The 17,003-nt window shown below is 50.3% G+C and overlaps 4 protein-coding genes across 11 annotated transcripts in view; 2 read left to right on the forward strand and 2 right to left on the reverse strand.

The window, feature by feature from the left end:
• LOC125686094 (zinc finger protein 501-like) overlaps window positions 1-17,003 on the forward strand; it is a 474,399-nt gene that overhangs the window by 297,415 nt on the left and 159,981 nt on the right. The window lies entirely within an intron of this gene.
• Window positions 1-17,003, reverse strand: part of LOC125686095 (zinc finger protein 501-like) — a 239,099-nt gene that overhangs the window by 52,783 nt on the left and 169,313 nt on the right. The window lies entirely within an intron of this gene.
• The window catches only part of LOC125686098 (zinc finger protein 485-like), a 322,586-nt gene that overhangs the window by 40,835 nt on the left and 264,748 nt on the right, over window positions 1-17,003 (forward strand). The gene's annotated exons all lie outside the window — the stretch shown is intronic.
• LOC125686105 (uncharacterized) lies at window positions 12,062-13,580 on the reverse strand. Its single transcript, XM_048929756.1, has 2 exons — window positions 13,267-13,580; window positions 12,062-13,138 (listed from the first exon to the last, which is right to left on the reverse strand). The coding sequence occupies exons 1-2, from the start codon at window positions 13,443-13,445 to the stop codon at window positions 12,388-12,390; spliced, it is 930 nt and encodes a 309-aa protein (XP_048785713.1). The 5' UTR covers window positions 13,446-13,580; the 3' UTR covers window positions 12,062-12,387.

The raw sequence follows: 17,003 nt of genomic DNA on the forward strand, positions 1-17,003 counted from the left end.
AAGGAGAATCCAGAGTGGGATGTGTCACTGGAAACCTACTGCCAGGTGGTACGTTTCGGCCAGGGCTGCATGAAAGGAGAGTCATCTCTTACCTCCCCTGCAGAAACTCCTGTGCTGTGGGGCAGCAGGTGAGGACCCAAAGGAAACCTCAGCTGGGCTGATATGTCACCAGGAAGGAAGAAATCCTGTCTGCAGGCAGTGTGGGAAGAGCTTCATCTGGAGCTCAACCCTCAGTCGACCCCAGAGAACCAACCAGAGGAGAGTACCAGTGAGTGCCTTGACTGCAGGAAGAGGTCTGTCCAGAGCCTGCACCAGTGAGTTCACGTGGCAGGAAGCCTTAGAAATGCCTCGAGTGTGAGAAGGGCTTTGTGCAGAGTGCAGAGCTCCCCACTCACAGGAGATGGCACTTGTGGAAGAAGTGCTACAAATGTCCCATGTGTGGGAAGAGCTTTTGCCAGGGGATCCACTCAGTGCAGAGACCCTAGAAATGCCTGCACTGCAGGAAGAGCTTCATCCAGAGCTCGATCCTTATTAAACATTGTCCAGTCATGTGATAAAGTGGCCCTGCAAGTGTCCCTGGTGCAGGAAGTTTCTCTCTGGGCTGGCAACTCCTTTCCCATGGGAAAACCCCCAGCGGAGAGACAATGAGGATGCTGTTAAGCCCAAGGATGAGGGGGACCCCAATTCTTCTCCCCACACAGGACGTTTTTGCAAAGGAGATGGCACCACTGGCACCCTCTGCAGAAGGGACTTAACCCAGGAGCTTCAGATAGTCTCTCTTGCAAAGCAGTTGGGTAAAGCATGCCCAGTTTTTTCTGCTCTTCCTGACAGCAGATTTTTGATGACGTTTCCTAAGGAGAAGCATCTGTGTAGGGATGTTCTGTGTGTCTGTGTGCATGTGTTACTCCCAGTAATTTGTGAGTGCTCTGATGAATCTGAGAGAAGGGTCAGGAGAGCAGTACTGTGGCTCTTGCAGGTTTTCTGAGAATCCTCAGTAGAGGAAAGGGAAGGGGGTCAATAACGTATCTGAGTTGTTCTGAAGCTTTCTTCACTACGGTCTTGTATTTTGTTGTTAAAATAAATGTCAGCACGTGGAATGAGGAGAGGGAAAGGTGCAATCAGGATTTGGTTTTGGTTTCTCCACCAGCCCACTGATTGCTTCTGGAGAAGACATTTCTTTCACACAACCCTAGCATCCTTCCTAGCCCTGCTGCACAGAGCAGCTGTGTGACACCAAGCCTTGTTTGCCTCCAATAAAGCTACAAAAAGCTGAGTTGTTCTCCAAGTTTCAGGAGGTGGTGGGAGCAGAAGGCAGCGCAAACCCACATGGTGCACAAGCAGCTCATCCCCACAGCACAGAGATATCAGAGTGCTCTCCTGTGCATGCTTGCCTTGCAAGTGATCCCTTTAGAGCTTGAAGGTTTTTGGTTGACCTTGGGAAGGTGTATCCACGATCTCCTGCAGCAGATCCTTCAAATTTGCTGTGCTCTGGTAATGCTGCTGTGCTTGGAATGCAGTTGGCAGGAAGTGGAGTTGATTTTGGTGAGCTAGTGAAGCCAGCAGGAGCTTGCCCATGTCTTCAGGTGAGGTTCTCTGAATGCTTCCTGACCCCCCAGCAAGCTGTAAGGAGATGATGATTGCTGCACCGAGGTGTGCTGCTTCCTCTATCCCAGGAAGCAGGGCCTGGTCTGGTGCAAGAGAGGTACAGCAGGGCCACGGAAGATGGGCCAACGCACAGCTCCAAGGGAAAATGTGTGGGGAGGGAGCAGGCAGCTTCAAGGCATTGGGATACCCAGGAACAGGAGACAACGGCTCAGCCAAGAGTTAGGGTGATTTACTTTTCAACTGCATCCAATAATTGCTGTCGTATGGTATCAGGCATGTGTCTCCCCTTCCCTTTTACGTTTCCCCAAACAGCATTTTCACTTTTTTTGTTTTCATCTTACATTTCTATTCTGAGAAATATAGTGCAGGTTTTCCCTGAAATGAAAATAAAAATGATTTTCCACTTTCACTCCCTGAAACATTTTCTTAACTGCAGATTCCGCTTAATATTGTGTCACATGTCACATTTATTTCCATTTAGTTAAGGTAAGTTTCCATTATTTCGTCTTCTCCTGCTTCCCTGCTTTCCCTCTGCTCTGGGGAAAGTCCTTCTGTTACAGACGTGAGTCCCTGCAGAGGTGTGACTGCAGTGACCCGTCTAGAGGAACAGGAGCATTTCAGGTGCCACAGCGGTTTGTTTTCCCTGTGGTGGTGGAATGGTGGGCATGGAGGAGGGGGACTTCCATTCTCAGGGTGGATGTTCACTTGGGAGGCTTTGTCTTGATGAATTCTACCAATAGTTGCATCCACCCCACAGAAAGCTGTGCCCTCCGTGTCATAGGTCACCTCTGCACCCATGGAATCAACACAGGCACAGACAGAGCTCCCAAGGGAACAACCAGCCCCCCAGGTGCCCATGTGCAAGATGTTACTGGTTTTTTGCATTGGCCTCCAAAGTTGGAGGCCCTGTGTGCTGCAGCATCATCAGCATGAGTGAGAGGTGGTGGGAACGGTCCTGTGCCGGATGTGCTTGTGTGTGATGGATGGCTGTGGTGTTGCTGGTGATACTGGTACTGGTGGGCTGGATGGAATGGAGCTTACAGTTCTGCTCACAGGAGCAAAAGTACTCTCTGGCTTGTTTAGGGGACCAAATATCAGTCAGTGGGCAAAATACAGTGTGAGGGTGATCATTTTGCTTCTCAAACTTCCTACTGCTGCTGTTATCTACAGTGACAATGTCTCACATTCTTTGAGTGAGGAAATGCAAAACTGTGCAGTCAGAATTCATGCCCCTAGAAGAACATTTAGAATGCAGGGCAGAGGGCCAGACAGGGCACTGCATCAATATCAGTGCCACCAAAAAAGGATGGACAGTCTTAGTAATTGGGGGCCCCTGGCTGGCGAGCACTGAGGCTCCCATTTGCTACCTGGCTGAAGGGGCAGCGTTGTGATCAAGGCTTTGGGTATTCTGATCTTGTGAAGGCTTTTGAGAAACTGGGTATGTAGGCTACTGATGGAGCCCGACTGAGCAAGCGGGGCACACGTGTGCTGGGGAGCAAGCTCTCTGGAATGATTGCCAAGTCTTTAAACTAGGTCTGAAGAGGCAAGAGAGGGGAATTCAGTGTGGCAGAGAAGGGCTGAGGGATGTTGTCACTGTGGGAGATTGCAGGGAAAAACCTCTGAGCTGTCCCAGAGGATCATACAGGGACTTCTCAGAGAAGGTCAAGGTTCCAATACCCCATCGAAAATCCTCTTGCACCCTCTAGGGGTAACTGCACTTGCTGCTTCCCTGAAGTGCCTGTAGGCCAGTGTGCATAGCATGGGAAATGAACAGGATGAGCTGGAGATCTGTGTACAGACCTTAGAAGTGATTCTTTCTGCACAAGCTGGCAGCTCAACACTCACCTCCAAAGGTGGTGCTGTTTTGCCTGAGACGCTGTGAGAATCCTTTTTTTTTTTTTTTTTTGAGCTTGCTTCCTAAGGTATTTCTTGTGATAAGACTGACTTGTCTAGAATATGAGTGATGGGTGCTGTTGTCTGGCAATCAACATCACTGTGTGGACAATTTTAGCTGTTTGCCTTCAGAAGATAGTGCTCAGGACTGTTTATTGGCGGAAGACCTAGCGTGTGAGCAAATAACTCCTGTTTGCTATGGAAGACTGGGGGACGATGCCATTGCATCCTGTGAAGGCAAGATACAAGTTGGTGCCTCCCTGCTCCCTCTTATCTGCTGGCAAGGCCAGGAAGATAGGAACAAAGGAATTTGCTGCTGAGATCCCAGAGCCAGAAGCTGCCACTCCAAGGAGAGCTGACTCAACCACTTTGGATTGAAGCTGTCACTCCAAAGACACCTGACTCAACCACTTTGAAAGCACTGAAAAGGGGCCATCATTCTCATCGTGGTCATCATCAATAGAACAACTCTGCCAGATGACCCACCACTACTGAAGAGCAAAGACTGAACTACGAATCTCACTGGATCCATGGTGGTGACTATCTCCCTCTTGCTTCCTATAAAGACTCCTTGCTGCTTCTTTCCCATCTTTCCTATCGCCCTCCTTCCCTTCCCCATCTGACGGAGACCAGCTCAAGACGCCTGGAACAGACGGGCTTAGGCTCTGGTGGCACAAGAAGCTAAGTTTATTGTTATTACAGGGTTTTTATATCTTTTAGCTACAGGAGTATACAATACTTAAATCAGATAACATTCATGCAGCTGACAGCAATACATCATTATTTAATTAGCTCTTTCATAGATTATGACCAGTACAGTAATTAGAAGGTGTTCTATTCACAGAACATGTTCTGCTCTTGGTCATGGAATGAAGAAGCTGTAGCTTATGCTTGCCAGTTTCACATGGCAGTCCTTCCCTTTCAGGAGGGGCCGCATGTTCCCTGTTTGACCCTTTCAGGCCAGCCAGGTCTGTTTTGCTTAACAGTCTTCCTTACCCATCACCCTAATTCTTAATAGTGTCCGTCCTCCCCTTCCCCATCTCCCTAATTAAGATTTGTAATAAACTGGTCGGACCAACATTTGAACCGTTGCTTCTTAATCTCATGCCGGGTATATAGATAATAAAAGAACCTCCTCTCCCTCCAATAAATTGGAGCAAGACAGATGCCCATCTGGACTCTGTGATCAGTCCATGCAGTTGTGTCACAAGGAACAACTAGTGAGACTGCAGAACCATCAGAGTAAGGCAATGCCAGGTGAGTGCCAGTGCAGGAGTCAAGGTGAGTGTCTGCAGCCTGCAGGGAAAAGGAGGCAAGTGTAGGACTGCATGGAACAGCCTCTGGTGGAGATGGCCAACAGCACTGGCAAGGCTGAAGGGACCCAAAAGAAAACCAAGGTCTTTGTCCTCTAGGATGTGGCAATTGTCTGCTGCTGAGGCTCAGGAGGGCACACGTTGTCCTCGTGCCACGGGGGCCTCCTTGCCTCCTTACAGCCCTGTAGAGAGTCCTATCATGTAGGACTATGTAGGTGTCCTATCATTCACTCTCACAGAACACTCCACACCCACATCCCACTGACCATATGAGAGCCTTGGGCCATCAGGGAGGGATAGGACCACCCTTCCCAGAGGCTGCAACTATGGCCCTACCCTTCTGTTGCATCAGGCATATCAAGGGCTTGCCTCAATCTCAAAGCACCTGCACAAAGCCTTTGCCTTTCTGGAATCACAACCTCCAATTATCTGTTGTAACATGGATGTATAGGAACTGCTGAGTCACGGCCTGAACCTCTGATTGATCACCTGAGGCAAGCCATGAGTCAGCCAGAGGAGCACAGGTGAAGGCATTTCAGCTGTGCTGCCGGAAGGGGTGGAGCCAGGCTGCACCCCTCCTAGATCTATTTAAGAGCTGGCTCCAAGTGGGGAAGGATCTCTTCTGGAGATCACCTCTCTTGTTGTTTTGTGGTGAGCCCAGCATAAGGGTAAGCTCTTCCACTTATTCTCTTTTTGTTATTATTGTCTATTTTGCCCAACTCTCTTGATTATATTGTGATTATAACATCTTGATATCTATTGATTATACAATTATGTTGTGATTATAACATCTTGATATCTTTTGATTATACACATGGATGTGGGGAGGCTTTGTTGGTAATGGCTCCACAGGGACCAATTAATACTCCAACACTCTCCAACATTTCTGGACAGTGTTTTGACTGCATCTTCATCATTTGGTTACAGCTGTTCTCTCTCAGTGCCTGAAGTTTATGGACACCGCATAAGCTGTGGGGTCATTACAGTGCAGAAAGATCTAACAAGGCATTTCCCTCAAGTCTTCAAGACTTGAACTGTTCATGAGGGAGGTCTCAGTGTTGCGGACAAAGTTTTCCAGGAGCACTGTCCAAAAAAGGAGCTGTCATATTTAAGGGTATTTTTTTATTACAGCAGACACAGAGATGTCAGTGAGTGCAGCACAACCCCTGTGACACAGATGGCAGCTCTGTCAGGGAGAGGGAGGTACAGCCAGCATAGGGATAGCATTGTGGGGATGCAAGAGGGAAATGTAGTCAGTGAGAGCTGAAGAATGGATAGTGACTGCACCAGACAAAGATGGGAATTAATGCAGATGGAGGAGAAAGAAGCTTGTGGAAGAGGAGGGAAGCTTGTGGCCAAATGTGTGGTCAGTGTTTGCCTGGCTGGGTGTGTGGGAGGCATGGAATTTAGCTGACTCCCTCCAGGACCCAGGACTACAACCTGAGGATAAGATGCCTTAGCTGATTCATCTGGATCTCATCCCTACGGAAGTGTAAAGGGCTGTCCAGCAGATCCAGGGAGCTGCAGGGAGATGTGTGGGAGGAAGGAAGGAGCCCCCCAGCAGCACAGGGGCCTTCTGCTGCTAGAGGTGCTGCACGGGGCTGGGGGCTCACAGCTGCACTGCATGCATGGGACCTAGCAGAGGGGACTTTTCAAGAAGGAGGACCAAACATGGGAAATCCTGCCTTGTGTTCATTTTCCTATCCTTAAGGTAGGGATGACTGGCAAAATGGGCGAGGAGCTATCTATATTGAGACATCATTGAGACTGCTGTACTGTAGCTTTGGAAATGAGTAGCTTTGTGAGCAGCATCCTCATGTTCTATCAGCCTTTCCTCACTCAGTGTGTCCACAACTGACCAAGCATCAGCTTTGTTGATCCCATTCAGGCTTTCTGATATGTCTGTTTATACTGCAAAGATAAGCATGCACACATACTGCTCTGCATACAGGCAGTTTTCTGACAGGCAAAGATGGGTGCACTGACTTCAGGGTGATGAGTGTGAGAGCGAAAAGGAAAAGACATGAGACATGGAAACAGCTGGCAGGGAAGACAGTCTCCAGGCACCTGGGTTGTGATCAGGGAATGAGAGGAAAAGAAAAACAGAAATGTTGTTGGAGGGACAATCACAGAATGGCCAGGGTTGGAAGGGACCTCAAGGATCATGAATCTCCAACCCCCTGCCACATGCAGGGCCATCAATCTCCCCATTTAATACCAGGCCAGGCTGCCCAGGGCCCCATCCAATCTGGCCTTGAACACCTCCAGGGACGGGGAATCCACAGCCTCTCTGGGCAACTTGTACCAGCACCCCACCACTCTCTCTGTAAAGAACTCCCCCCTGACATCCAACCTAAATCTCCCCTCCCTCAACTTAAAACCACTTTCCCTCGTCCTGCAGTTATCAGTCCTTTCAAAGAGTTGATTCCCCTCCTGTTTATGGGCTCCCATTAGGTATTGCAGGCTGCAGTGAGGTCACCCCACAGCCTTCTTTTCCCCAGGCTGAACAAGCCCAGCTCCCTCAGCCTGTCTTAGGGGAGGTGCTCCAGTCCCCTGATCATCTTCGTGTCTCTCCTCTGGACCCTCTCCATCAGCTCCCTGTCTTTCTTGTACTGGAGATAAGGATGTGGTGGGGGACCATGTCCAAGGCCTTGCTCAAGTCCAGGTAAATGACATTGGTCACCTTTCCCTTGTCTACCAATGCCGTGACTCCATCACAGAAGGCCCCCACGTTGTATTCATTAGACTGAATGAATACAAGTCTATGGGGCCAGATGGCGTGCATCCCAGGGTCCTGAAGGAGCTGGCTGAGGTGGTTGCCGAGCCGCTCTCCATCATATTTGAGAAGTCGTGGCTGTCAGGTGAGGTCCCGGACGACTGGAGGAAGGGTCACGTCACTCCCATTTACAAGAAGGGGAGCAGGGAGGACCCGGGGAACTACAGGCCGGTGAGTCTCACCTCCGTGCCTGGGAAGATCATGGAACAGATCCTCCTGGACAACATGCTCGATCACATAAAGAATGAGCTTGTGATCCGAGACAGCCAGCAAGCCAGCACGGCTTCACCAAAGGAAGGTCATGCCTAACTAATCTTGTGGCCTTCTATGATGGAGTGACGGCATTGGTGGACGAAGGGGAGGCGACCGATGTCATTTACCTGGACCTGAGCAAGGCCTTTGACATGGTCCCCCACCACATCCTCATCTCCAAATTGGAGGGAAGTGGATTTGATGGGTGGACGACCCGATGGATAAGCAATTGGTTGAAAGGCCGCAGAGGGTGGTGGTCAATGACTCTATGTCCAGGTGGAGGCCGGTAACAAGTGGTGTCCCCCAAGGGTCTGTCTTGGGACCGGTGCTCTTTAACATCTTTATTAATGACATCGATGAGGGAATTGAGTGCACCCTCAGCAAGTTTGCTGATGACACCAAGCTGAGTGGTGCGGTTGATACGGTGGAAGGAAGGGATGCCATTCAGAGGGACCTTGACAGGCTGGAAAGCTGGGCTCAGGTGAACCTAATGAGGTTCAACACGGCAAAGTGCAGGGTTTTGCATTTGGGCCGGAAGAACCCCAGGCACCTGTACAGGCTGGGAGGAGTGGTCCTTGAGAGCAGCTCTGCAGAGAAGGACCTGGGGGTCCTGATGGACGAGAGACTGAACATGAGCCAGCAGTGCGCTCTGGCAGCTCGAAAGGCAAATGGGATCCTGGGCTCCATCAGGAGAGAGGTGGCCAGCAGGGACAGGGAGGTGATTGTCCCCCTTTATTCTGCTCTTGTGAGGCCCCATCTGGAGTACTGTGTCCAGGTGTGGAGCCCTCAGTACAAGAAAGACATAGAGATTTTGGAAAGGGTCCAGAGGAGGGCGACTAAGATGATCAGGGGGCTGGAGCACCTCCCCTATGAGGACAGGCTGAGGGAGTTGGGCTTGTTCAGCCTGGAGAAGAGAAGGCTGCGGGGTGACCTCATTGCAGCCTATCAATACCTGAAGGGAACCTACACCCAGGAGGGGAGTAAACTCTTCAAAAGGGCTGACAACAGCAGGACTAGGGGAAATGGATCCAAGTTGAAGGAGGGAAGATTTAGGTTGGATGTTAGGGGGAAGTTCTTTACTAGGAGAGTGGTTAGGCCCTGGAACGGGCTGCCCAGGGAGGTTGTAGATGCCCCGTCCTTGGACGTGTTTAAGGCCAGGTTGGACAGGGTCCTGGGCAACCTGATCTGAATGTGTATGTTTGGTGGCCCTGCTAGGCAGGGGGGTTGGAACTACATGATCCTTGGGGTCCCTTCCAACCCGGGTGATTCTGTGATTCTGTGTGTCAAGCATGCCTTTCCCCTGGTGAAACCAGGCTGGCTGTCTTGGATCACACGCTCATTCCTCATGTGATGGAGTATGTCATCCGGGATGATCTGTTTCATGATCTTCCCAGGCACAGAGGTGAGACTCACCGGCCTGTAGCTCCTGGGGTCCTCCTTGCTGCCTTTCTTGTAAATGGGAGTGATGTGACCCTTCATCTGGGACCTCACCTGACAGCCACGACTTTTCAAATATGATGGAGAGCAGCTCGGCAACCACCTCAGCCATCTCCTTCAGAGCCCTGGGATGCACACCATCTGGCCCCACAGACTTAGAATCATAGAATCACCAAGGTTGGAAAAGACCTAAAAGATCACCCAGTCCAACCGTTCACCTATTCCCAATAGCTCCTACTAAACCATGTCCCTCAACACAACATCCAGTCTTTCCTTGAACACCCCCAGGGTCGGTGATTCCACCACCTCCCTGGGCAGTTCATTCCAGTGCCTGACCACCCTTTCTGAAAAGTAATACTTCCTCATGTCCAGCCTGAATCTCCCCTGCCGTAGCTTGAAACCATTCCCCCGGTCCTATCACTAATGACACGAGAGAAGAGGCCGACCCCCAGCTCACTACAACCTCCTTTCAGGAAGTTATAGAGAGCAATGAGGTCTCCCCTGAGCCTCCCCTTCTCCAGGCTGAACATTCCCAGCTCCTTCAGCCTCTCCTCATAAGCCCTGTGTTCCAGACCCCTCACCAGCTTTGTTGCCCTTCTTTGAACACGTTCCAGGGCCTCAATATCTTTCTTGCAGTGAGGGGCCCAAAACTGGACACAGTACTTGAGGTGCGGCCTCACGAGTGCTGAATATAGGGGAACAATCACCTCTCTGGTCCTGCTTGCAACACTGTTTCTGATGCAAGCCAGGATGCCATTGGCCTTCTTGGCCACCTGGGCACACTGTCAGCTCATGTTCAGCTGAGCATCAATCAATACCCCCAGGTCCATTTCCTCTACGCAGTCCTCCAGCCACACTGCCCCAAGCCTGTAGCGTCGTCTGGGGTTGTTGTGGCTGAAGTGCAGGACCCGGCATTTGGCCTTGTTGAAACTCATCCCATTGGCTTCAGCCCAGCTCTCCAGCCTGTCCAGATCCCTCTGTAGGGCCTCGCTACCCCCAGGCAGATCCACACTTCCAGCCAATTTGGTGTCGTCTGCGAATTTACTGAGGGTGCACTCGATGCCCTCATCCAGGTCATCAATAAAGATATTGAAGAGGACAGGCCCCAGCACCGACCCCTGGGGAACACCACTCACGACTGGTCGCCAGCTGGATTTGACTCCATTCACCACCACTCTCTGTGCCCGGCCCTCCAGCCAGCTGCTTACCCAGCCAAGAGTGTACCCATCCAAGCCTCTGGCTGCCAGCTTCTGCAGGAGAATGCTGTGGGAGACCGTGTCAAAGGCTTTGCTGAAGTCTAGGTAGACCACATCTACCTAGGATGGAAAGGATGAAGCCTTTCCTTCATCCACCAGATGGGTCACTAGATCATAGAAGGAGATCAGGTTGGTCAAACAGGACCTGCCCTTCATGAACCCATGCTGGCTAGGCCTGATCCCCCGGTCACCCTGCACATGCCGCATGATCTCCCTCAAGACGATCTGCTCCATAACCTTCCCTGGCACTGAGGTCAGGCTGACAGGCCTGTAGTTCCCTGGATCCTCCTTACGACCTTTCTTATAAATGGGAGTCACATTGGCAAGCCTCCAGTCTTCTGGGACCTCACCAGTCAACAAGGAGCGCTGACAGATGATGGAAAGCGGCTCGGCTATCACCTCCACCAGTTCCCTCAGCACTCTCGGGTGGATCTCATCTGGCCCCATCGACTTGTGACAGTCCAGCTGGAGCAGTAGGTCTCTGACTGTTTCTTTCACAATCACAGGGGGGTTAGTGTGCTCCCCAGCCGAGATTACCAGGTCAGAGAGAGGGGTATCCTGAGGATAACTGGTCTGACTTTTAAAGACAGACGTAAAGAAGGCATTCAGAACCTCCGCCTTTTCCTTATCCTCAGTGGTCACATTCCCAGCCTCATCCAGCAAAGAGTGGATATTCTCCTTTGTCCTCCTCTTACTGTTAATGTATTTATAAAACAGTTTCTTATTCCTTTTCACACCAGCGGCTAGGTTAAATTCAAGCTGGGCTTTTGCCTTTCTGATTTCACCTCTACACATCCTAACAACTTCCCTGTATTCATTTTGAGTGGCCTGTCCCTCTTTCCACAGGCGGTAGATTCTTTTTCTCCCGGAACCTCAGGAATAGCTCCCTATTCATCCACGCCGGTCTTCTTCCCGGCCGGCTCATTTTGCAGCTCAGGGGGACTGCCTGCTCCTGCGCCCTTAAGACTTCCTTCTTGAAGAGCAACCAGCTCTCTTGGACCCCTTTGCTCGCTAAGACTGAATGCCAGGGGACTCCCCCTATTAGTCCCCTGAACAATTCAAAGTCCACCCTCCTGAAGTCCAAGGTAGCAGTATTACTATTCCCCCTCCAGGCTCCACCATGAATCATGAAGTCTATCATTTCATGATCACTCTGTCCAAGACAGCCTCCAACCTCCACATCTCCCCACCAAACCTTCCCTGTTTGTGAACAGCAGGTCTAGTGGGGCAGTTCCTCTCGTGGGCTCTCTGACCAGCTGTATCAGGAAGTTGTCCTGTACGCATTCCAGAAACCTCCTAGACTGCTTCCTCTGTGCTGTGCTGTACTCCCAGCATACGTCAGGGAAGTTAAAGTCCCCCATGAGGACAAGGGCAGGCGACTGTGCAGCTTGTGCCAGCTGCTTATAGAATACCTCGTCTGTTTCTTCATCTTGATTTGGGGGTCTATAACAGACGCCCACCAGGCTGCCTGTCTTGTCAGCCCTTCCTCTGATCTTTACCCATAGGGATTCAACATTATCGTCCCCAGTCATAATCTCAGTAGCGTAAAAGCATTCCCTAACGTAGAGAGCTACACCGCCACCCCGCCTTCCTTGCCTATCTTTCCTGAAGAGTTTATAGCCATCCATTGCAGCACTCCATTCGTGGGAGCAATCCCACCACGTTTCCGTTATGGCAACTAGGTCATAGTTTGCCTGCTGCACAATGGCTTCCAACTCTTCTTGTTTGTTGCCCATGCTGCGTGCATTAGTGTAGACGCACCTCAGCTGAGCCCCTCGCCTCTCACCTAATCCCATTACCACTTCCCCAGGCTGCTCTCTAGCAGGCCTGGCTTTATCCCCCTCCCCCTTCCTATCTAGTTTAAAGCCCTCTCTACAAGTCCCGCCAGCTCCTGGGCAAGTATCCGTCTCCCTTTTGGAGACAAGCAATTCCCATCAGCAGACCTCAGGCCAGATGCCGAGTAGACCACCCCATGATCAAAGAATCCAAAATTTTTGCGCTTGCACCAGCCTCTCAGCCATGCATTTATAAGATGGCTTTTCCTGGTCATCTCAGCGTTCATCCCTGCCACCAAGGGAATACTGGCAAACACTACTTGTATGCCCGCTCCATCAACTAACTTCCCCAGTCTCCTAAAATCATTTTTTATAATCCTCAGGCTTCTAACAGGGATCTCATCACTGCCGGCCTGAACTATCAATAGAGGGTAATAATCAGAGGGGCGGATAAGGCTGAGGAGTTTTCTAGAAATATCCCTGACCCGGGCTGCAGGAAGGCAGCACACCTCCCTACGGGTAGGGTCAGGCCGACATATTGGACCCTCTGTTCCTCTCAGAAGAGAGTCACCTACAACTACCACTCTCCTTTCTTTCTTGGAGGAGGCAGTCTTTAAACGCGGAGCTGACCGCCTCACCTTAGGCAAGCTTGGCGGCAGTGCTCCCACATTATCATCAGTCACCACTCCCTCTGGTTTCAGGGTTTCATACCTATTACAGAGAGGGATCAGGGGAACCGAGGTAGGTCGAGAACTTGGGGGTTGCCTGCGACGCCGGGATGAGACCAGCTGCCATTCCTCATCTTCTCTCAAGCTGTCTCTCCCTGTTTGACTACAATGAGAGAGAGGGTCCATTGTTCCCTCCATCTGGGTAGTGCAATCTCTGCGCCTTTCTCGCAGAGAGTCACTCCACCAGTCAATCTCTCGCTCGCACTCTCTGATGGTCCGCAGTCTACCTACCTCCTCCCTAAGCTCCACCACCAGGTTGAGCAGCTCATCCAGCTGCTCACACCGCACACAAGTGGCATCCTTCCCATCCTCCCCCAGCAGCAGCAGGCTGAGGCACTCCCGGCAGCCAGAGACCTGAACCGCCACATTATTAAGCAGACCCTCTGTCTGGGTTGCCACAGTCTTTGCATGGGAAGCACGTTTCCTGGTGAGGACCATGACTGAAGGGGTGGTGTCAGGGCCTGTAAACAGGAGAGCCAGTCACCTGAGAAAAAGACAAGAGCACTCACCCTTGCTGACACAAGACACAGCCTCTGCTCCCCACTGCTGCCTTAATGAATGGGCAATGAAGTGCTAGTGGCCCTCACACACTACCTCCACCCTAGGTGGTCAGAGCAGCTTTCCAAACCTTCCGGCTTGTGTTGTGTGGGCGGGAACCGGTTCCCACCCTCCCTGGTCTCTTTTTATCCACACAACAAATGGGTCGAGGTCAAGCTCCAGAGATAAAGAGCAGGCAGTGTCAGCTCCACCCCTGGTGAGTCAGGAGCCCGCCCACAAGCTGCCAGCTGCTAGCCCAGGCACAGCACTGTCGATGGCTCCAAAAAAGCCTAAAAAAAGAGCTTTTTTGGTCACTTTTCTTCACTCCAGATCCCTTGCCCACCACAGTTTTACCTGCTCGCAGCTAGTCTCTGTAGCAAATGAAGCAAATGGCTGATGACTCGTGGTAAGTACCTTGAAAACTGCCACGAGGTGTCAGCTCCGCTTTTTTGGTCAGTCTTTTACTTGAGATCCCTTGCCCAGCGCAGTCTTACCTGCTCTGATGCACGTCACCACAGCAAATGGCCGAAGCCACGTGCTTGGGGTTTTTAAACTGAGCGGCGGACGAGCCGGCACCACCCCCGCCGAGTCAAGATCCCGCCCACAAGCTGCTAGATCCCCACTAGCAGCGCGGCACCACTGCTAGCTTCAAACTAGCCCTAAAAAGAGCTTTTTTGGTCAGTCTTTTACTTGAGATCCCTTGCCCAGCGCAGTCTTACCTGCTCTGATGCACATCACCGCAGAAAAAAAAAAAGAAAAAAAAAAACTTGTACGCACTCAGTCTCATGAGGTAGTCCTGGACTTGCTCTGCCCTTACAGTGGGAGTGGATTTACTGCCTCAGTCCCCACCGAGGTTTAGGGATGCAGGGCTCAGGGACGTGAGAAGTACTGCAATGCTGGCTGCCAGTGAAGACCAAGGCAAAGGACTCGTACCTCAGGCTTCTCTTTTCCGTTGAAGCCAGTTCTCCTTTTACATTTACCAAAGGAGGCTCACAAACTCTATTGTTTTTCATGTCCCTCGTCATGTTCAGTTCTGCCAGCGCTTTGGCTTTCCTGATCCCACGTCTGCAACCTGAGCCATAATCCGAACTGTAGAACCATGGAATGGCCCAGGTGGAAGGGACTTCAAGAATCATAGAACCATAGAATGGCTTGGGTTGGAAGGGACCTCAAGGATCGTGAAGCTGCTTGATGTGGCAATCAGGGCCACCAACCTCCCCATTTAATACCAGACCATGCTACCCAGGGCCCCATCCAATCTGGCCTTGAACACATCCACAACCTCTCTGGGCAACTGTTCCAGCACCTCACCACTCTCTCTGTAAAGAACTTCCCCCGACATCCAACCTAAATCTTCCCTCCCTCAACTTAAAACCATTTCCCCTTGTCCTGCTGTCATAAACCCTTTCCAAGAGTTGATTCCCCTCCTGTTCGTAGGCTCCCTTTAGGTCCTGGAAGGATGCAATGAGGTCACCCCTCAGCCTTCTTTTCTCCAGGCTGAACAAGTCAACGTAAACACGTCTCAGCTTTTCCTTCATCCACAATCCCAGTCACCTCATAGAATCATAGAATCACTCAGGTTAGAAAAGACTCTCGAGATCATCGAGTCCAACTGCAACCCAACCATCCTACCTTAACACTAACAACCTTCTGCTAAATCGTGTCCCCAAGCACCACATCCCAAATCTTACTGGATTCCACTGATGGATTTTCACCACAAATGACAGCACGTTTTTCCAAACCAAATTGGATGAAAAGAAAATTCCAGACTTCCTTCTCAGAACTTCAAGTCCTTGGGAAGGGTGAATGGAGGTCAATCAGAAGTGGGGAAGAAAGGAGCTGCTAAAGTCACTTGGGATCGTTTGTCCCCAGTATAATTGAAAATAAGCATACTGCACACTGCCATGTTTGCATCCATGGCTTTTAAATGGAAAAATTGACAAGGGTTCCATTAAAGATGTGATTTTCAAACTAAGCACCGACCAAGCAGAAATCACTTATGTGGAAAGAGTCCTCCGCTGACATACCTCAGCAGAAGTGAGCATCTGCTTCTTGGATGTTCCCACCAGAAAAAAAGCAAACGTAGAACAGAATCCATTCACAGACCTCCTGCTGCAAGCAGCTGTGGTTGTCTGGAGCACAACTGAGAGCAGCAGATGATCTCAGCTTCATTTTAAATCCCTTAAAGACAGGACTGAAAATCCTGGAGTTGTGCAAAGATGTAATTGTGAGTGAGTCATCAAAGAGCTGAACAGACTCCTTGATAGACCTCATCACTGTGAAGCCTTGGGAGCCTGAAATGCGAGTCTGAGCGCCGGCAAATGCCAGCTTGCAGATGGTAATGATGGCAATACGCAGATCTGAGAACAGTACCAGAGCTGTGTGGATTTCTGCTGCAAAGGGAACCGACTTTGAGGCCTTGGGAGTCTGAAATGCAAGACAAAGAGCATCAAAGGATAAACAGGAGGTTCTTCTGCATGTGCTGTTCATCTTTTCACAATTGAGAAATCTTTCATCCTCTATCGCTGCTGTTTGGAACAGTTCAGGGCCAATTCACTGATTTGAATTTGAAAAGGGATGATATGTAAGACGTATGTTGAACACAAGAAAGGAGTTCTGTTCTGATACTGCAATAAACCGAGAGAGCTCTCTAACTGGACTGAGCACCGACAAATGCCAGCTTGCAAACAGAAATGATGGTAATACCCAAATCTGAGAACAGCATCAGAGCTGTGCGTGGATTTCTGCTTCAAAGGGAACCGACTTTGCGACACTCCCACTGTCCTTCAGCACTGAGAAAACTGAGTGTGAACAACTTAGGGAAGGATGGATGCTCTGTTCAAGATCTCAGCACAAACCCATGTTTTTTTCCCCACGTCCACCAACTCTGTAAGTGCTGTAGTCTGAAACCGTTTGGTTCTAAAATTCATTGTGGAAAAACTGGGGGAAAAAAAAAACCAAACTCAGAGAAGTTGTAGTGTTTAGAATGAGTGAAAGGATAATGATGCAGAACTATAATTCTGGAGCAATCATGGGACTCAGGACCACAACAACCCATTTGCACTCACAGTGCTGCGGAGCATGTCGGCATCTCTGAATTTTTGAGCTGTTTTTTCTCTTGAAAACTTGGAGGTTAATAAATACAGAGATTGTTTGTTTGCCCCTTCCCAGGCATGTTTGCTTTCTGCTCACTCTTGGACACCACATCCAAATGGAGTTTTTAATATTTGAGCATTGCAGCGTTGGCTGGGATAAAAACAAGAAGGCTTTGTGTTGTCTGAACTGAGAGGTGACTGACCAGGTTACTGAGACGTGACTTGATCGACACACGTGTTAGAATATGTCATTTCTTTCTGGCTTGACCTTTCAGTTCAGATCTTAATAAATCAGAGGCCAAAATGTGTGACCTTCCCCAGGTCCATACAGCCTCA

Source organism: Lagopus muta, chromosome 31, assembly GCF_023343835.1.
Source record: "Lagopus muta isolate bLagMut1 chromosome 31, bLagMut1 primary, whole genome shotgun sequence".
In the NCBI taxonomy this organism is placed as follows: domain Eukaryota; kingdom Metazoa; phylum Chordata; class Aves; order Galliformes; family Phasianidae; genus Lagopus; species Lagopus muta.